Source organism: Cornus florida, unplaced genomic scaffold, assembly GCF_030987335.1.
Source record: "Cornus florida cultivar Cherokee Brave unplaced genomic scaffold, ASM3098733v1 CherokeeBrave_3.0.0_Hap2_Chr04, whole genome shotgun sequence".
NCBI lineage: Eukaryota > Viridiplantae > Streptophyta > Magnoliopsida > Cornales > Cornaceae > Cornus > Cornus florida.
Window position 1 is genome coordinate 95031318 of NW_026775574.1, and position 21336 is coordinate 95052653.

At 34.5% G+C, this 21336-nt stretch overlaps 3 protein-coding genes across 3 annotated transcripts; all 3 read right to left on the bottom strand.

Annotated features, from left to right (window-relative positions):
* Nucleotides 1–290: 290 nt before the first annotated feature.
* Nucleotides 291–8860, bottom strand: LOC132304026 (NADH dehydrogenase [ubiquinone] 1 beta subcomplex subunit 8, mitochondrial). Its single transcript, XM_059801520.1, has 4 exons — nucleotides 8645–8860; nucleotides 8368–8454; nucleotides 8142–8237; nucleotides 291–573 (listed from the first exon to the last, which is right to left on the bottom strand). The coding sequence occupies exons 1-4, from the start codon at nucleotides 8780–8782 to the stop codon at nucleotides 517–519; spliced, it is 378 nt and encodes a 125-aa protein (XP_059657503.1). The 5' UTR covers nucleotides 8783–8860; the 3' UTR covers nucleotides 291–516.
* A 1845-nt stretch (nucleotides 8861–10705) lies between these two features.
* Nucleotides 10706–12066, bottom strand: LOC132302342 (L-lactate dehydrogenase B-like). The gene is made up of 2 exons (XM_059799178.1): nucleotides 11405–12066; nucleotides 10706–11303 (listed from the first exon to the last, which is right to left on the bottom strand). The coding sequence occupies exons 1-2, from the start codon at nucleotides 12011–12013 to the stop codon at nucleotides 10860–10862; spliced, it is 1053 nt and encodes a 350-aa protein (XP_059655161.1). The 5' UTR covers nucleotides 12014–12066; the 3' UTR covers nucleotides 10706–10859.
* Nucleotides 12067–16274: 4208 nt separating this feature from the next.
* Nucleotides 16275–17750, bottom strand: LOC132302343 (L-lactate dehydrogenase B-like). Its single transcript, XM_059799179.1, has 2 exons — nucleotides 17109–17750; nucleotides 16275–17008 (listed from the first exon to the last, which is right to left on the bottom strand). The coding sequence occupies exons 1-2, from the start codon at nucleotides 17715–17717 to the stop codon at nucleotides 16565–16567; spliced, it is 1053 nt and encodes a 350-aa protein (XP_059655162.1). The 5' UTR covers nucleotides 17718–17750; the 3' UTR covers nucleotides 16275–16564.
* Between the last annotated feature and the right edge of the window lie 3586 nt (nucleotides 17751–21336).

A 21336-nucleotide genomic window follows, 5' to 3' on the forward strand; every position in this document is an offset into this window, starting at 1 on the left:
TTCTTTTCTTTTCTTTCTTCTATCTTGGCAAGATACAGACCACCCAATAGAGTGAAGGATTTTTTCCACTTATTTTTTATTTTCTAATTTTCTCTTCTGGACCAGATAAGACACACAAACACCCTCTATTTTCCTAATTAAAACTCAAATTTCAACCTTCTTCCATGTGAATGCCCAATAGTCAGATCACAGAAAGTAACCAAGAGTCAGATCACAAAAAGTAACCAAATGCCTTTTCTTTGATGCAATATATCGCACATCTTATCAATGATAACCAGCAATAACCAGAATAGGTAAACAAATTATGAATCTTATCATGGGAACCTTCTTAGTGCTTTAAACAAAACCAACTTCAGTTATTTGTTTGAATATTTTAGTTTCAGCAACAGGCGATGATAATACATTATTTCTTAGTGATCTGATCTTCCCAAAAAGTAAACAAATAAAAAGGAGACAACATGAACATGAACATGAACATCAAACAACATTAGCTTGCAATGTGTTGCAACCAGATACCTATGGTTCTCCACCAAGCTCCACTCGCAAGTTGTCATATGGATAGACCTTAGGGGTCTGTTCAGAGTAGAAATATATTTTCAATCAGCAGCAGATTTTAGATATGGATCGAGAAAAAAACATTTTAAAAATCAAAATTCACATAAACACAAGTCAATGGTTGATGAGAATAGGTGAGTAAAAAAATATGACAAAACATTAACAATTTCTACAGGGGCAGTTCAACTGTCCCCAAACAATATTTTTTCCCCTCCCCCCTCCCTTCTGGTTTTAATGGGTAATACAATTATACAAAACAAAGTAAAACAGCAGAAGTACAGCAAACAGCATAGTAAAAAACAAGGCTAGGAGGTGGAGCTAACTAGAAGCATGCAGTGTGATGGATACTATTCTCCGGCAACTTTGGCCATAAAGGCATTTTTGCAACTATTAGAATACTGGGCTTTCAGAAACAGGGGTACTTCCAAAAATCTAAAAAAATAAATAAATTTACTGCAGATTTATACAAATTATATTGATCTTTAACAATATAAGAAGAGATGAAAGTAATATTATGTTAATTGAAAATTAAGATGGCCACCATTTTCAAAAGATAAAGACGGTCTATTAAAAATTTTAATTGATTGTGCAAGTACAATCATTTCAAGACAGACATGCATTTCTCAAGGACTAGTAAATAGATTGAGTGGTGCACATCAATATCAGTGCTGACTGGACCAATACAGAGGTTCTTGAAGAGGTTAAAAAGCCTGCACCAGAGAAACGATTAATCCAGACTCAAAATCAGAAAAGACCCGTGTTGTGAAGTCTTTCACTTCTTGGTCTTTTTGCCAAACATTGAGATAGCTCGGACTTTTATCTTACTTTATATATTAGTTCTCTTCTCCTTAGTGCCTAGTGGGATTTCCACCATTATCAGGGTTTGATTAATATCCTTCAAAAAAAAGACTCGTACTTTTTAAAACTTATGATAATTAATACCTACTCCATAAACTAAATTCTTTAAGAACTTTCGTAAATAACCAAGAAACTGACTCATCCATCCATCTTGATGTATCATTTTTCACTAATATTCTTTGAACCCCACCATCTATGTGTTTGACATGATCTCAATTCTCAAAACTTCTTCATAGAAATAAAAATAAATAACATAACATAAAAAGAAAAGAAAAGAAAAAAAAGTAAAAAAAAAAAAAAAAAAAAATTGATTTTAAGAACTAGATAAAATTATCCTAGTTCCTATTGTTATTCACTTCATTAAAATGAACAGGGCTCCTATTGGTATCCACTCCAATCTACATTTATAGGCTGCTACACGAAGTCTGTGAAAGCAAAGTCTGTGAAAGGTTATATCCATATCTTGGAGTTCCTCAAGCATGCACCACTCAAGGGCGGCTGGACCCTTAGGCAACTTAGGCGATTGCCTAAGGCCCCAGCCAATAGGAAAGCCTCAAATTTTTTTTTTTTTCCCCTTATATTATAACCTCATTAAAAATTTTATTTGTATCGATTATTAGACCCTAACCAATAGAGATTTAATGGGGGCCAAAAGACTTTTATCTTTATCTCACCTTTTTTTTTCTCTCTCAGATCCTCGTTCACGTTTTTTTTTTTTTTTTCCCAAAATTTGTAAAACTTTCCATATTTTTTCTCTTTTTTTTTTTTTTTTTTTTTTTTTTTTTTTTTTTTTTTTCGCTTCTTATTTCTGACATATTTTTCCTCATTTTTCATTAAGTATAAGTTGTATAACTCTAAGATCAATTATGTGACAAGAAAGATTAACTAGATTGACTATATATATATTATATATTAAAATGCCACTTTTATATCTTTCGCCTAAGGCCTCAAATTATATTGAGCCGCCCCTGACCACTTCCTTCAATGATCAAGATATGTCTCATGGTAATGATATACATCAGCTGGTGTATAAAGACAAGTAGCACTAGCATGAAGAAGAATTGAATGCAGACCCTAACAAATCAGTTTCTGGATATATGAACATGTTTTGTCTACTTTCAAAGAACATTGAAGAAAAAAGTACTTGGATTCTTCAAAAGAATAGAAATCCAGTGCTCCAGAAAATCTTAGATCAACTAGAAACAACAAACAGTAACAAATAACTGAAGATACTCGTGAATATTGAAGAAAAAAATTATTTTGTTCTTTTAGTACATTGAAACATTTATGCTTTGTTTGGTAGGGACGGAAAAATGGGAGGAAAGGAAGATAGGAAGGATGGATGAGACAACGTAAGGGAGGGAATGTGTCCTCTCTTTTTGTTTTGTTGAGTGGAAGGAAGTAGAATGAGGTAACACTTTCCATTGTTTGTTAAGAGGGAAGGGAAGGAGGTGTTTTATATTTTCTTTTACCACTATACCCTCACTATATAATTTAAAATAATTGTTGAGGGGTAATAACTAATATCGTCACTAAAAATAATATACCATACTTATCATTGTCTTTGCTCCCCTCTTCGGTTCACTTCTAGAGGGATTAAAAATGGTGGACCAAGAAGGCAAGAAGGGTGTCTCATCCATCCATCCTTCATTTTCCTCCAACTTACCCTTGTACCAAATGATGGAAACTTGCCCGTCCCTCCTCTCTTTCCTCCCACACTCTTCCTTCCCTCCCACCAAACACAGCATTAGTGTCCCATCCAATCCCAATTTCTTTGTGATCTTTGTGTATATACTACTTAACAAGAATCTTGTATATCACAATTTATCATCCAATGCTTAGTCAATATTACTAGTAGTCTAGTACCAACTACCAAGTTACATCAAGCATGGACACCTCATATTGCTTAAAAAGCCAAGCAAGCTGAGAGAGTAGGCAAAAATTGTATGATCAGCACATACGCAACAAGGTACATTCTGCGAACAGAAGAAGGAACACATTTTGCTTTTATCAGTCTACTGCTTCGTTAAATATGAATATTTGAAATGTTATTAAAAAATGTTGTCCTGCCCATATAGGGTATTGGAATGGATAAACTGGATATAAACAGTAACATTTGTCATTTTTATGCAGGAAATGTCTGTTCTTGTACTGGAACCTACATTCTCACGCTTCATAATCTGATACATCACTATTGCATCAAGCAATTGCCCACATTACTAGGATATTTGAAAAGATAAATATATATATATAATGCACATTTTGGAAATATGATATTTGTAATAGGCATTTTATTTTACCCCCAACATATAGAGGAAGAAAAACTGGACACCAGTAAGAACCTAGTCGTGTCCCTACTTAATTTGGCAATTAAACAATCCAATCTGCACCTTCAACACATGCCAAAGTTCATTTAACACAAATTCACCAATGGTTTAACCCACATCTACATATCTTCCTTTAAACAAAAACCACCAGTTCAATCATCACATACAAATTAATCTCAGTTGCTAATTTCTTAATTTCCATTGTAGCACATCACACCTTTGAAGCATTCCTCATTCCCAGCCCAATTCCAGATTTATCTAAACATATCTAGAGTATGACAACCTGGATACATTAGAATTCCCAAATTTTGATATGATCAAGAGGTGCCAATTACTATTGGGCAAGCCTAAGAACTAGAGTGTTTGATTAAACGCCCAATAGTAATTGGCAACTCCTGATCATATCAAAATGAGAACAGGACTTGGGAACCTTTTTTTTGGAAGGTAAAAAAAGTAATAATAATAATCTTTAGTTCAGCAGGCGTAAAAGCCTAAGAACCTAGAGTATTTGATTAAACGCCCAATAGGGAGCTGAGGAAAAGTTGTTTTGTTGTAAAGAGTGAAAATAAGAACATAAAAGAGTTGGTACGATGAAACAAAAGAAAATCAGGAATGATAATCAGCCTGAAAGAGTAGATTGCAGGTACAAAGGAAGATAAAGTTTGAAGCTGATGCTAAAACCAAAAACATTTAGCCACACATTTGCAAACGTTTTACAACTGAATATTTAAAAAGAGAATGACGTTACCCAATTGACAAGTATAAATATAAATTCAGGGTTCGAGAATTTACATGATGGGATGGATAACAAATATTCATTTTAACATTTTGCTAATGTAGTGTGAGTTAGAACACATCAACCTATCGCAGCTTGCAAATATCTAAAACTATCACAACTTCATTCCAATTACTTTTATAACCACATATTTTAATTGATGGGATTCATTGTAGAGTCTGAAATAAGCTCCACAGGAGCGGTAGTGTAGACTTTGTGATATCATCTTCTGTCAGTTCAAAGTTTCAATTTTAGTAAAATTTAAGCTAAAGAAAAGTATGTAATGTTCATGCAGCAGTTCTAAATGTGGATGAGAATTAGCACACATCGCCCCTATTGCTGCTTGCAAATATCTATAGCTATAGCAATTTCATTCACCGGTCTACCATTGTCTTGGACCTCTGGTGGCTTTGGGTCTTAACTTCCAATCCACAGGTCAAGGTCTCAAGACTGGTAGAGACTAGAGAGGAGAAAAAATTAAATACGTCATTTCAAAGACTCTTCAGACCATGTGTGATAACCAATGGGATCATTCCATCATTGTAGTCTCTGAAATAAGCTCCACAAAATGGTAGCACAGAATTTGTGATATATTGTCTTTTGTGCATTCAAAGTTTCAATTTAGTAACACTACAGCAATATATATATGTATATTGTTCAGGTGGTATTTTTAAATGTGGATGGTAAAATTATTATCAGAGAAAATGAAGGTGCAGGAGAACTTATCAATTCAATTCTCAGCCGTGTCTCAAAAAGGCAATATATGGTTTCATCTTGATATCTTACCCAAAATGGGCAAGCAAATAGCTTGTTAGAATGTTCTAGCAAGGGCTAGCTAAGCCTTCGTGATGTCTAAGGGAACTCGAATAAGTTTAACTCAAAACTCTCATTTTCTTTCAAAGATTTAATCTTTATACATTAAAATGGTCTACATTCTTATGCAACCAAATATGTTGTTAAAGAACATAGAATAGAACACATTCAAGACTGGTGTAATTCTAATAACTTTTGGGTTCTTGGTCATTGCACCAATCTTGAATGAAATTTGCGTTGAGAAAAAATATAGTTAATATAATTGAGCATATGCACTCATTATGTACAGACTACCATTTTTAAAGCGCAATTTTTAAGGCATATAGATGAATTTAATTCAAGAATTACCTGAAAGATATAAATTAATTATATTAGGAAAATGGTGGAGGTATGGGATTGCATGTGGCGGACAATGACTTGTAGACAGAAACGACACTAAAGAGGCTATCCTAGACTTAGCAGCGGATATAATCTTACAAATACACACATTTTAAAAAGAGATGAACATATAAGAATGCTTAAACAAGAATAATTTTTCAAAGTACATCGACTAGCATGGCCGCATGGGAAAAGGAAAAGAAATGAAATTGGTAGCTCGAGAACTAGGTGAAATTTAAAATGGCAGTGAGTGGGACAGGAAAAAAAAAAATTCAAATAAGATGCTAAAGAAAGCAACACGAAATCAAACAATTAAACTAATTTGATAATAAAATAAGATGGTCGAATGTATTGAAAGAAAGTCAAATAGGAAAGGGTCATTATCTAAAGAAACTTGGTGATGAGATGAGGACATCAAATAAGTAAGAGAACAACTAGATATATAGAATGTCATCCAAATAAGAGTACAACTAAATATATAGAATGTAACTTTCGCAAAACTAAAAATATAGATGAGTAATTCAGTGAAGATTGACAGTAACAAAATACCATAAAGCTAATACGTCCATTACCCAAAATAGAAATTTCACATAAAATGATAGACTGGAGATGTATTACTCATAGATGGGTTAAATGGAGTATTGATTATGTATATCCTGTTACCAACATTGACCTCTGAAATGAAATGCAAGTTCTATAAAGGGGTTATTTAACTAGTCATACAGTGTTGAATAGATGATGGATGGTTAAGGAACATGTGTTTAAATTGAGTGTCATCAAAAAAATGCAGATTTTGAAAGAGCATGCAATAAAATAAGAAAGAATGAAAATAAAATTGATTACACTAAAGATGGTAGGCCCATGTGCAACTAATAGGGGCGGAGAGAGACGGACAGGGTGGGGGAAAAATTTACAAATTCTTGTTTATACCCCCCCGCCCAACACCCCCCCCCCCCAAAAAAAGTTATTTTGTAAATAAAACTAAATTGACTTATAAACATGATACGAACATATATAACATTTAATCAAATAAATTTAATCATTTAACTCTTTTTTTTTTTTACCACTTCTCTTTTAATTTAATTTATTTTTTCCTCTTCTCTATGTTTTTTTTTCATATAATTTTTCATCTCTATTATTTAGGTTTCATTTTTGTCATTTTTTAGATTATATTTCCTCTATATATATACTAAGACTAATATTATAATGAAAATTTATTACAATTGATTTATAAAGTTTTCATCACAACAAAGATTTACGTGGTTCGGCGTAAGCCTACTCCACAGTGAAGATCTGGTAAAAGATTTTAGCAGACAAAAAATAAGAGATTACAAGTTTCAACCCCCAAACCCTAGCGCACTCTCTCTCTCTCTCTTTCCTGCAATTTTCAATGTTCTCTCGTTATCCCTCCAAACCCTAAATGCAGCGGGAACCAGGCTGGAACCAAATTCGGGCCACAACATTACAATCAACATTGAAGGTAATGTAAGATGATGGTGAAGATAAAAAGTGGCATGGATTAAGATCGTAAGAAAATATGTGTAGTCATCAAGGGTGGACCGAGGAATTTTAACTTGGGCACTAAATTAGTGTGTGAAAATAAAATTAAAAATTTTATAGTGTGAAATTTGTCTTTACAATAGATTGGAAAGTGGATGTATAAAGATTCTTTATAAAGTAAAAATATTGTATAACTCACTAGGCGCATAAAATGAAGAAGATTAGTAAGGATCATATTTCGAATTTTTGACCTTTCTTTTAAAAAGTGTACTTCCAAAGCTAAGCCCTAAAAGGATACATGTTGAGGTTTTTTATAAGATTTTGGGGACCAAATATTAGATCTTTTTTTGAAACTCACTATTTATAGGGGGTCGCCAAATACCATCCCTGTGTGGTAGATGGTTGACTGAAGTCTGAAGCTATGGCCACGAAGTATAAGGTAAAACATGAATCATGAACCCCTTTACAGCTGGGAAGTTAAACTCCTTTTAAACCAAATCTGTTCACTTCCCATTCTTAAAACCAAATGCAACTTCATAGTATGTAGAAAATGGAGAATTACCTTCCAATATAACACTAGAAGTGCAACAAGTGGTTGCAAACCTAGTTATTTATGCTACTCCAAATATTTCAAATTCCTAATGACCCAACTCGAGAGTAGTTGGTCCAACAAAAAAAGTGCAAACAGTTGATCAAGTTTCGTTCTTTTTCATTGGGAGAGTTCAAGATTTTCCAGTTAAGCATAAGCATCAATTGATTGAAATCATGCCCAAATTGGAGCCTTTAGAAAATCAATAAATAAATAAATAAAACACTCAGCTTAATTAGCCTAATTATACCACATAAGAGGGTCATATAATAATCATGCCAACAAAATTAACGTTATTCACAAGAATTGAAAAAAAATCAAATTAGGGGTGAAATTTCTAGCTTACAAATGGTATCTTGGAGGCTTTGTCATTCCACACAGCCATCAGGCCAAGAGAGGCGAAAAAGCTCAAACCTCCACACAGCCAAGCCAAAGCTTCATACTGAAAGACAAATGCATGCATAAATTAGTAAATTAAACAAGAAAGATGTGAAACATAAAAACCATGATTCAATTCACCAAAAAAAAAGTCTTTAGATTTCTAGAGATGATCAGAAAACGAAGAAGCTCACCTTTCCGACTGTCTCGGCGATACGATCTATACAGGGTTCCGGAAATGCGGTCCCATTGTCCCACATCAGCTCGTCATTTACCGAAAGCTGAAGCAACATAAAAAAAAAAAATTAATGTAAACTAGTAAAATGTTTCTAGGGTTTCATTTCTTGGTTACAAATGCAGTATTAAATTAAAAGAACAAATAACAGAATTCTAAAATTCAATACAGTGTGTATATATATAGAGAGAGATCGATGTTTGATATTAGAGTTTAAGAGAAGGGAGCAGGCTTACGGGTTTGTCGGGGACGATGTGTTTGCCGACGGGGAGGCCCATGCCAGAGCGGAGGCGAAGAGAGGAGGCAACGGAGCGAGAAACGACGCTGTTTCCGCCCATAATCTGAGACGCTACGTGGCTTAACCGTCCTGCCATTTTTCCGATCACAGCTTCCAATTGAAAACCAGACTCTTCTTTTGTTCTCGACTTTGCTAATGAAATTTTAACTAAAGCCCAGTGAACAGAACTGGCTGATGACTCTCTGGGTAAAGTAGTAATTACACGCCTTTTTATTTATTTAATTTTTTTTTTCCCTTCCCTGGGACCCTGACGAAACAAGATAAAAATTACACACCCCATTTATTTACTACAGTATTACTCAGATTGTCAAGTAAAAAAGGAAAATTCACACTTTCTTTGAAGCAGAATTCAAAGGGGCACATTAGCGTATTGTATATCATAATATATATTTATAATATAATGTAAATGCATATAAATTAATGTTTACAGGGGCATTTTTCATATTTTTATAAAAAATATTATATATATTATTATAAAATATATAAGAAAGGGAGAAAATCCAGGGGCACGTTTTCTCCCGGTCCTTAACTCCTTCCGTCTTAGTGTCCACTTACTTTTTTTTAAGTTTTAAAGGAAAAGTAATAATAATAATCTTTTTTTTTCTCTAAAGTCGAAAGGAAAATGCCATTTTTAATATATTGGCTCCTTTGAATTCTGGTTTTTCTCACCACAAAATAAGTTTTACATATTTTTTTTTCTTTTGTCATGGCAAATAATTCCAACCATGTTTTTTGAAAATTTGAGTATACTTTTCAATATCAAGAGCTATACTCTAGTGATATTTTCGCCTCATTCACTTTGAAATACCTAGATTTCAAATTCCATAACAACAAAGTGGATTTTTCATAAATTTACATTGTTCAGATTTGATGTGCTTTGAAATTGAATAAAATTCCATTCCAAGAGCATCCAGAGCAACGATATAAATAAATAAATAAATTAAAATTGGTCTGAAGTAAGCCCACAGAAAAACAAGGCCACTAACAGCACTAAAAAGCCCAAAATAATAGCCAACCAGAGCCCATATGAAACTCAACCTAGAACAGTAGAACCAAGTCCAACCTATTTTTTATCGAGTGGTCACTTGTTAAGTTCCTTGCAATTCTTAATATTCAAGATCATTAACTTTTACAATTTACATTGAAAATGATTTACAAAAAAGCAAATGAGATCGTTCAAATTCAAGATACTTTTAAAGATTACAGGACACTTTATTTTTTACGTCGTGATAGATATTTTCCCGCCATCATTCTTTGCCTATAACGCATTAAACTTGCATATTTGGTTAAAAACTTCTAACCTTATATCTGAATCACAAACCAAGCAGGCCTGTAGACTAATTTTATTTCTCACCATTTAACACGATAGACTCATCGAAGTTCATTAGAAAAGTATTACATGTTTGAGATTTCAGTGTGTATTAAAAGACTAAAAACATCCATCACTTCTTTTCAGACTTCAATCAACTTGTTAATAACTTCACTCGCAAGAAAATATGTCTTGCTGGTTATAACATAACATGGCCCAATGTTTTTAGTGTTTGTGGTTGTTTGTTTGAGTGATTTGTGTGTGCATGGATGTTTCGCTTTGTAAATGTCGTTTCACTATTTTTTTTTAGCCAGAGTAAATTTATATATATATATGTAACATGGCCCAATGTCTTTTTTTTTTGTTTTTTTTAACCCGACAAACAAAAGATTAAATACATTGAAACATAAGGTTGACTGGTCTGTAACCTAATTACTAGACCACTCCCCGCCAAAGCATCTAGAGCTGCAAACTCATTAGCCACCAAGTTGGAATTTCTGCTCAATGAAAAATCTATGTCACATAATAAGCCCCTTGACCATGACAACGAATCTCGTTTTATCATATAATCTTGGTCACAATGATATATTACTCTCAAATAAACTCACAACCCAAAGATAACCGCAAGAGAAAATTTGATGCTACTCGTGGACTATAAATTAATTATTTAATATAGTAACATTTCTTTTTACAGCTCTGTAACAAATGACTAGGTTATTTAAATGATTACATAAAGTATCGACTCAGTAATTGAAAATTATAAGAAACCATCTTACTCCAAACATGACAAATGAATATATATATATATATATGCATAATTTTAAACCAAATCATCCGCTGCCCTTCACAGCCCCAGCTGGCTTTGCACCTCCAGGATAGTCTTAGCGGAGTCCCTAAGCCTCTGTGCCTCCAGCTCAGTAAGATGTATGTTGGTGACACCCAAAACCCCATTCCTACCAATCTGTGCCGGCAGGCTCAGGAACACATCGCCGCCATGGATGCCATAGAACCCCTTTGCAAGCACCGACACCGGGTGGATCTTCCTCTGGTCCCTCAGAATGCTCCGAGCCAGGTTAGCCACCGAGTACCCGATTGCCCAGGACGTGTAACCTTTGAGGTTGATCACTTCATAGGCACTCTGTACAACTTCTTTGCGAATGTTCTCTAGTTTTTCCTCCTCGTATGGGATTTGCTGCCTGTCCAAGAAGCTCAGCACCGGCACTCCTCCAATGCTTATGCTCGACCACAGTGCCACCGAGCTGTCACCGTGCTCACCCACAATGAATGCCTGGTTTTACCATTGTCAAAAGAATAGAGAATAAGAACAATTAGGTAACTGACACATAAAAACACATACAGACATATCAGTCCTTGAAATGAAATTGTTACCTGCACATCTTGAGCATTGACATCAAGATGATCCGCAAGCAGAAACCGAAACCGGGACGAGTCCAGGTTGGTACCCGACCCAATCACCCGATTCGGCGGGAACCCGGAAAGCTTCCATGCAACATAAGTCAGCACGTCCACCGGATTGGACACGATCAACAAGATCGTGTCCGGGGAGTACTTCGTGAGCTGCGGGATGATTTTCGAGAACAGAGCAAGGTTCCTCTGTATCAGATTCAACCTCGACTCGCCGGCGATCTGACGCGCGCCGGCGGTGACGATACAGAGGTCCGATCCGGCGGTGACCGAGTAGTCGACGGACGCGAGGATCCTTGTCCGTGGGAGGAACGCGGCGGCGTGCTGGAGATCGAGCATCTCGCCGCGGAGCTTGTCGGGAAGTGCGTCGACGAGGGCGAGCTCGTCGGCCAAGTCCTGGGTGAGGATGGTCTGGGCTATGGCCATACCGACATTGCCGGTGCCGATGACGGCTATCTTAGTGTGGCGCTTGGTGGGTGAGGGTGGAGCTGTTTTGTCGATTGGGGTAAAGAAGGCTCGGGCAATGTCGAGACCTCCTGGACCCAGAGACGATGATGAACCAGTCTTGTGCATTTTGCTATCACTCAGTTTCTCTCTCTAAAAGTTTTCTCTCTCTGTGTTGGGGAGAGACAGGAGGGGTGGTTACGGTTATATAGAAACTGAGCAGAGGAAGAAGGAAACAGGAAAGAGGGAGTTTGGTTCGGGAAGACAAAACTTTCCTTCTGGTTTAATTTTCTTCGTCAACATTCTGGAAATGATAAATTCTTACGTTATAATAAGCAGTGATTAAAAAACTTGTGAAACAAGTTAAGGCGGTTTGGTATGCCTTCTGTTTTATTTTTTTATTTCAAAATTTAAGAAAATAGCACTAAAAGAGAAAATTTTAATTTGTTATGTCCAGTGGACCTTACCAAGTGCATTAGAACATATTTTTTTTGAGACTTGAATCCCTAATTTATATTTAAATTGAGAATCTAGAATTTTAAGTTACTAACCTGTTAGTCATCCTACCATTCATTTTCACGAGTGTATTATTGGACAATCAAATTTTTTTTATTATACCACGTAAATTTAGTATACTTTAAATTTTTTTATTAAATCGTAGATTTAGTCCAATAATTTTGTTAGTTCTGGTAGCGCCTTCTTGCTTCTCGATCGGTTCTTTCTTTCTAGACGACAACTTTATTTTCTCACATGGGTGAATATGCGACTCTAAGGAACTTTCCGTTACCTTGACAAAAATCTAAAACTTTTCTCCATTCCCTAGTCATTGTTTCTTTCTTGATGCACAATTCAAAACTTCTTTTTCGCAAGTCGTCGATTCTTGCTGGAGCAGAGGTTTTTATTTTATATTTTAATTTTTAAAGTTGCATGTCACATCAAGTCAATTTCCACTTTTAAGTTTAATTTTGAGTTAAAAAAAAAAAAAAAAAAAAAAAAGACAGGAGGAAACCAAGCCTAAAAAAATAAAGGGAAAGTTGTGGAGATTTGCCACCCACAAATAATAAATTCACACATAGTAATAAATAAATAAATAAAATAATTAGATTTACTTTGTTTAAAGAATGTTTAAATAATAAAACCTACCCTTTTGATTTTAAAATTAACATTGACCTACTTTCTGGCCTGAATAACACTCACATCCTGTCATAATAATAAAAAGTCCATGAAAAGACTATTTTTTCCCGTAAAATGACTAAAATGTCTTACTTTACCTAAAACAAAGACTAAACATTTTCCTTCTCTCCATTTGTTCCAAAAAAAACAGAGGGAAGGGAATCTATAATTCAAAACCACAACGTCACCACCGATTCAGCACTGTGCCTCCAGATAACAAAGAAGTATGGATTTTGTCCTTGCGTGGTTAAGACATCACAATTATATAGAGAAAGAGCCCACAACGCCCCAGTCATAATTTTTCTTAAAATTTTTAATTTTTCTATTATTAAAATAAATTGTAAGTTTTTCTCACCGTTCATTATTAAAGTGTACCAACAAAAAATACAGCCTATTCCATATGGATAATACTTAATTACTCATCAGTGAGTAGTTTCACCCTACTCACCCCTCATGTGTTCCAATAATAACATACCACACCAGCTTCAATAACCAAATAATACATGTTCTCCTGTATTTTCTCGGATCAACCATTAAATAACATTTTTATTAAAACTGATGTGGTATGCAGTTATTGGAACACATGAGGGGTGAGTAAGGTAAAACTACTCACCGGTGAGTAGTTAAGTATTATTCATTCCACATGCATCTAAGTTTCTTCAATTTCCAAAGGGACCGTAAACTTTTCTGTTGTCAATCATGGTGAATTGTTTGTATAGAATCCAAGAAATTTTCCATTGCTAACTAAATAATAGAACTCCAATTTTCATTGAATTTATCCACAGTTCCTCTGTTCTACCATTGTTAATTAACTTAATTTCAAGCACACATTGCACATCATATATACACAATACACCCACATATATAATCCAACAATAGTTCCCAACTCTGTCGCCCTGAAGAAGAAATTATTTATTCAATAAGCCCCGCTTAAAATAAATTTCTAACTCTGTCTAATGTAGATTCTACTACAAGAAATTTATTCACCAAGTATAGTAATTGTTGAATATAATTATTATATTTTTAAAATTATTACAATTTTTACACTTAAATTATATCCATTTAACATCATATTTAGTGGAATAAAATTTGTTGCTCACTCGTAAGAATGAGAGATTTTAATTAAGAGTGTCAAAGATCACCTTTATAGGACACAAATATCTAATGGCATGTGGGCCCGCTGATGCCGCATCAATATTGTTGCAAAAAATTCATAAAGCAGAGAAAAATGGAAAAGAAGTCGCAACTAATTCAAACCTCCGTTACAATGGGCGGCTAATGGTATATTTAAGACTTGCAACTATTTCAAACCTCCTTTTTCCATCTTTATTTCCAACGAAAATGAACGCCGTCACCGTCAATTCCTTTTGTGTGTACATTGGCACACAACGACCTCACAGTTGGGATCTGGTGCATGTTTAAAATTTCAAATTTATATATTCAAAATTTAAAAGAACAAATTAATAACTTTGCGAAAAAACAAAACATGTTTCAAATGTACTCTTAAAAACTCATCCCCTCCAAAAATAATATCTAGCAATTAATACAGAGGGAGTACAACACTTTGGTATTTAAAGGTTTACTTACAAAAAAAGAGCCAGTAATTGAAAACCATGAGAAACCTTCTAAGACCATCCATTCCTTTGTTTATACAATGCCACACATGTAGGGAATACTGCCTGACGGTTGGGGCGGGTTACGTTATTTGGTCTCCGTTTAGGATGACTATTTTAATATTTGTCAAAAATCGTTTATTAAATTCTCAAATAAAATTAATAAAAAAAAAATTAATGATTATAATTAAAAAAATTAGAATTTACTTAATATATATTTAATATTATTGAATATAAAATAAAGTATAAGAAAAAAATTATAATTTACATTATAAATGTAGCAGGGCGGGGTGACCTTTCCCATCTCACTGGTTTTCAATCTTAACCTACATCCCTCTTAACCTACATCCCTGTCCCAAAATCATTTAACTACGATCATAGTAATTTAAAAGCCCCATAACAATTCTAAACGAAGTACGATGGAATGGCCCCCAATGGGGGTAAGGTATTTTGCCCTATATGAGTTTATGTGGGGGAAGATATATGTAGAAAGTTTAACTTTTTAAGGAAAAGATTAAAATCTTTGTCTTTATTTTAATCAGTTTTACTTAATTTAGCAATTAATCAATTAATCACATGGAAAATAAAGTAAAGTAAAACAAATATAGTTTGAGATATGACATCAGGATTTTTAGCGAACAAACCTCAATTAGTAAAACAGACCAATTGTTGTGGTAAAAACATAATAGATTGTGCAGTTCAAAGTAAACCAATCCATTATGTTTGAAACAAAATACAATGTATTTTAATTCAGACTCACACCCTATCGTTTTACCAGACACTAATCGCTACAATCATCTAACTATGCGACATCCTGTCCAACAGTTTCTGACCTTAGGCATACTCTTGATCTATGTAGAAGGATTGTTGGTAGATCAAACAACACTCCTCGAATACTTTGACTATTTCAAAGTGTGATCGCTTCACCCCTGTTCTTCAAGATCAGAACTTTGATGTAGAAAAAATAGATGTGCTTCTTTGATCGTTGTACGTTAATATAATATTCAAGAAACTTTGACACGATCAGGAATTTGAACAAACACTTTAAACTCACTCTTGTGTTTATGTGTATGTTCTAAAAATAAAAACAGAAAAATCAGATCTGATTTTCTATAAAATATCTCATCATAAGTTGTAATGCAAAAACCGTATCAACTTAGATGTAAATCAAGGTTTGTATAGAATTTTCAAAGATATTTAGGGTAATTTTTATGCATAGGACTTTTGAAAAGAATAATCCTAAACTGTAGAGTTAAGGTTCCTGAACCTGTAGCCAAAGTTAGTATCGGTTCCCACATGACATAATTGAAGGAAAAGTTTATCAGTTTGGAAAATTTCTATTATTGGAAACTTTGAAGAAACATACCATATAGGTATAGTGTCTCAAGAGGAAAACAACTTCCTAAAGTGTTATTCATACATTTTTCGGAGATCATAGTTTATCAACCTTAAACAACTTTTCAATTTGGTAGCTGATCTCTATCTTGATTTGGTAACTTGAAAAATAACAACTCAATTGAACTTATTTTGACACCAAAATTAGCCAATTACAAAAATTATATCTCATATCCTACACACATAAATAATTTGTATGCTATCAATTTCATTCCAAATAAAAATAAAACATGCCAATGAAAATACACATTGTTAAACCATTACACATAAATCATTTAAAGGTTGGAACCCGTAAAAACAAAGTAGGATAGAAGTTCATTTTAAGTGAAAATTTGATCCTCATGGCTCACATACTCATAAGAATAAATTAGTTATTTAAGGTTTACTTACAAAAAGGAGCCAGTAATTGAAAATTATAACAAACCATCTAAGGACCAAACACGACAAATGAAAAAGAAAAAAAAAATGCAGTATTCTAAACCAAATCATCCACTGTCCTTCACAGCCCCAACTGGCTTTGCACCTCCAGGATAGTCTTAGCGGAGTCCCTAAGCCTCTGTGCCTCCAGCTCAGTAAGATGTATGTTAGTGACACCCAAAACCCCACTCCTACCAATCTGTGCTGGTAGGCTCAGGAACACATCCCCGCCATCAATTCCATAGAACCCCTTTGCAAGCACCGACACCGGGTGGATCTTCCTCTGGTCCCTCAGTATGCTCCGAGCCAGGTTAGCCGCCGAGTACCCGATTGCCCAGGACGTGTAACCTTTGAGGTTGATAACTTCATAGGCACTCTGTACCACTTCTTTGCGAATGTTCTCTAGTTTTTCCTCCTCGTATGGGATTTGCTGCCTGTCCAAGAAGCTCAGCACCGGCACTCCTCCAACGCTTATGCTCGACCACAGTGCCACCGAGCTGTCACCGTGCTCGCCCACAATGAATGCCTGGTTTTACCATTGTCAAAAGAATAGAGAATAAGAACAATTAGGTAACTGACACATAAAACACATACAGACATATCAGTCCTTGAAATAAAATTGTTACCTGCACATCTTGAGCATTGACATCAAGATGATCCGCAAGCAGAAACCGAAACCGGGACGAGTCCAGGTTGGTGCCCGACCCAATCACCCGATTTGGCGGGAACCCGGAAAGCTTCCAAGCAACATAAGTCAGCACGTCCACCGGATTGGACACGATCAACAGGATCGTATCCGGTGAGTACTTCGTGAGCTGCGGAATGATTTTCGAGAACAGAGAAAGGTTCCTCTGTATCAGATTCAACCTCGACTCGCCGGCGATCTGACGCGCGCCGGCGGTGACAATGCAGAGGTCGGATCCGGCGGTGACCGAGTAGTCGACGGACGCGAGGATCCGTGTCCGCGGGAGGAACGCGGCGGCGTGCTGGAGATCGAGCATCTCACCTCGGAGCTTGTCGGGAAGTGCGTCAACGAGGGCGAGTTCGTCGGCCAAGTCCTGGGTGAGGATGGTCTGGGCTATGGCCATACCGACATTGCCGGTGCCGATGACGGCTATCTTGGTGTGGCGCTTGGTGGGTGATGGTGGGGCTGTTTTGTCGATTGGGGTGAAGAAGGCTCGGGCAATGTCGAGGCCTCCTGGACCCAGAGACGATGATGAACCAGTCTTGTGCATTTTGCTATCTCTCTAAAAGTTTTCTGTGTCTATGTTGTGGAGAGACAGGAGGGGTGGTTACGGTTATATAGAAACTGAGCAGAGGTAGAAGGAAACAGGAAAGAGGGAGTTTTGTTCGGGAAGACTAATACTTTCCTTCTGGTTTTCTTCGTCAACATTCTGGAAATCATAAATTCTTACGTACATATGATAAGCAGTGATGTAAAAACAAGTTAAGCTGTTTGGTATGCTTTTTGTTTTACATTTTTATTTCAAAAATTAAAAAAAATAGTTGTCTCTGGTGCACCGACATCCGATATCGTGAATATTTGACCTTGGGCACAACCAAATTTTATTATTAAACCACGAATATTTAGTATAGTTTAAAATCAAATCGTTGATAATTGACAAGAAATGATCAGCGCCTTCTTGCTTCTAGATGGCTTCTTTGTGGACGACAACTTTATTTTCTCACATGGTATATATGCGACTCCAGAGAACTTTCCGTTACCTTGACAAAAATCTAAAACTTTTCTCCATTCCCTGGTCATTGTTTCTTTCTTGATGCACAATTCAAACTTCTTTTTCGCAAGTCGTCGATTCTCGCTGAGGTTTTTATTTTATACTTTGTTTTTCTGTCCTAATTTTTAAAGTTGCATGTCACATGATCACATCAAGTCAATTTCCACTTTTTAGTTTGATTTTTATTTTTTATTTTTTTTAAAAAAAAAGAGGAGAAGAAAACCAAGCTTAAAAAATAAAATAAAATAAATAAAAATTATTAGTATATTACATATAAATTGTGCTAATAATCTATATTTATTATTTGATGAAGTCAAAGTTTCATAATTAAAAAAAAATAAAGATATAAAAAAATACAATTTACCATTTACGACTTTTAGTCACATAGGTGCCACTTTTTGTGCATACAGGTATCACTTTTTGTGTTGCACAAAATGTAATACCTATGCGAATAAAAGTGGTACCTCTATACCCAAAATAAAAGTAGTATCTAATGCATAAAAAGTGGTACCTCCGTGAGAATAAACGGTGTCTTTTTGTCAACTTCATTTTTTCGAAACAATGAGACTTTGACTCCATTAAATAATAAATATAAGTCATTAGCATTATTTATATATAATAATCTTCCAAAAAACAATACAAGAGTTATGGAGATTTGTCACTCACAAATAATAAATATGAGTCATTAGCACCATTTATATATAATAATAATACAGAGAGTTATGGAGATTTGCCACCCACAAATAATAAATTCACACACTGTAATAAATAAAAAATAAAATAATTACATTTACTTTGTTTAAAGAATGTTTAAATAATAAGACCTCCCCTTTTAATTTTAAAATTAACATTGACCTACTTTCTGGCCGGAATAAGACTCACATTCCCTTACCTGGCATAATAAAATCTGAATTGTAATGTCCTTGAAAAAATTGAAAAGACTATTTTATCCCTATGTTATAATTTTAAATGATTAAAATGTCTAATTTTACATAAAATAAAGACGAAACATTTTCCTTCTCTCCATTTGATCCAAAAAAGAGAGGGAAGGGAGTTCATAATTCAAAACCACACTGATTCAGCGCTGTGCCTCCAGAGAACAAAGAAGTATGGATTTTGTCCTTGCGTGGCTAAGACAACATCACAACTAGGTAGAGAGAGAGCCTACAATGCCCCGGTCATAATTTTTCTTAAAAATTCTTAATTTATCAAAGTAAATTAAGAGTTTTTATAACCGTTCATTACTAAAGGGTATCAACAAAAAATGCTGCCTATTCCATATGCATCTAAGTTTCTTCAATTTCCAAAGGGCCGGTATACTTTTCTGTTGTCAATCATGGTGAATTGTTTGTATAGAATCCAAGAAATTTTCCATTGCTAACTAAATAACAGAACACCAATTTTCATTGAATTTATCCACAGTTCCTATGTTCTACCATTGTTAATTAACTTAATTTCAAGCACACATTACACATCATATATACACAATACACCCACATATATAGTCCAACAATAGTTCCCAACTCTGTCACCCTGAAGAAGAAACCATTTATTCAATAGGCCCCGCGTAAAATAAATTTCTAACTCTGTCTAATGTAAATTCGACTATAAGAAATTTATCCACTAAGTATGGTAATTGTTGAATATAATTGTTATATTTTTAAAATTATTACACTTTTTACACTTAAATTATATCAATTTAACATCATATTTAGTGGAATAAAATTTGTTGCTCACTCGTAAGGATGATATTATATATACGCACACGAGTGATTTTACTTGAGAGTGTCAAAGATGACCTTTATAGACACAAATGTCTAATGGGATGTGGGCCCGCTGATGCCGCACCAATTTTGTTGCAAAAATTTCATAAAGCAACGAAAAATGGAAAAGGAGTTGCAACTAATTCAAACCTCCGTTACAATGGGCGGCTAATGGTATATTTAAGACTTGCAACTATTTCAAACCTCCTTTTTCCATCTTTATTTTCATGGAAAATGAAGGCCCTCACCGGCCATTCCTTTTGTCTTCCTTTAGATACAGGAGAGAAAAGAAAGTAAAGGATTAGAAGTGGAAAGAAAAAAAAAAAAAAAATGATAGCTATAATTTATTTTCATATTTAGATAGATAGGAAAGAAAAAAAAAAAGAAAAGCATAATATTCTTATTTGGATAAAATAGAGGAAAGAAAAGAAAGGAAATGATAATAATCAAATTATTATATTACCCCTTTGTATCTAATGTAAATAAAATAGCTTGTTTTCAAAACTTGAATTACTTGTAATTTGAAAAGCTTGAATTACCCTTTTGAATTACTTGTATTATATAAAATCCTTTTAATTTATTGGCCTTCCATCCCGAAAGTCGTTGTTTTAACTTCAAGCTAAGCGAATTTTGTGTGTTCAAAATTAGCAGCTCAGTCTGTAAATGATGGTGAGTTTCATCTTGCAGTTTTTGTGAGTCTATACCTCATTAGATCTGCTATCATATTCTTAATTATTGGGTTATATGCAAGTTTAGATACATTGGTACATAATGACTAACCCATTTACTGATGATACCACACACAAGCATTTTGAAAGTCATAAATATTTTGGCCTTGAAGCTGATCAAGTAAAATATACATATATATGTATATATATATATACATATTTCTTTGTTTTTTTATTTAGTTTTTGATTTTGGGGTAGCTCACGTATGAATACATTTTTAATGCAGATCACCTTCTTTCAGTAGAGCACCATACCTTGTGTTTCAAAAGATGGTAGATTTGTCAACACCTGTACCGAAGCTTTTGCATAATCATTTGGGTGAAAGATTTTATATGCTGAATTTGAGAGGGTAGCACATGCTAGGAAAATCTGTTGTTAGTTATGGCATTTAATAAACCCCTTTTGTAGTGAGAGGTGATTATCAAGTTTATAGTTTCCATTGCTAAATATGCTTTGGAACTTTCAGAAACCATCTGTAATCTATAGAGATCAGAGGCAATTTGCACCCATATTATGACAAATATAGAATACTTACTATGGAATGATTAAAAGTCAATAATATTTTTTAAAATTCAAAGAGCATACTCAAGACAACCAAAGCAACTAGTAACATTAGAGATTTCTTAA

What these genes read in the sequence shown, in the direction of transcription:
- LOC132304026 (XM_059801520.1), bottom strand. Translation starts at nt 8,782, where the DNA reads ATGGCAGGACGGTTAAGCCACGTAGCGTCTCAGATTATGGGCGGAAAC. An exon ending in TCGCCGAGACAGTCGGAAAG is followed by an intron (nt 8,238 to 8,367) that starts GTGAGCTTCTTC and finishes TTTGTCTTTCAG; the next exon opens with TATGAAGCTTTGGCTTGGCT. An exon ending in AAGCCTCCAAGATACCATTT is followed by an intron (nt 574 to 8,141) that starts GTAAGCTAGAAA and finishes TACTCTGAACAG; the next exon opens with ACCCCTAAGGTCTATCCATA.
- LOC132302342 (XM_059799178.1), bottom strand. Translation starts at nt 12,013, where the DNA reads ATGCACAAGACTGGTTCATCATCGTCTCTGGGTCCAGGAGGTCTCGAC. An exon ending in TCAATGCTCAAGATGTGCAG is followed by an intron (nt 11,304 to 11,404) that starts GTAACAATTTCA and finishes TGGTAAAACCAG; the next exon opens with GCATTCATTGTGGGTGAGCA.
- LOC132302343 (XM_059799179.1), bottom strand. Translation starts at nt 17,717, where the DNA reads ATGCACAAGACTGGTTCATCATCGTCTCTGGGTCCAGGAGGCCTCGAC. An exon ending in TCAATGCTCAAGATGTGCAG is followed by an intron (nt 17,009 to 17,108) that starts GTAACAATTTTA and finishes TGGTAAAACCAG; the next exon opens with GCATTCATTGTGGGCGAGCA.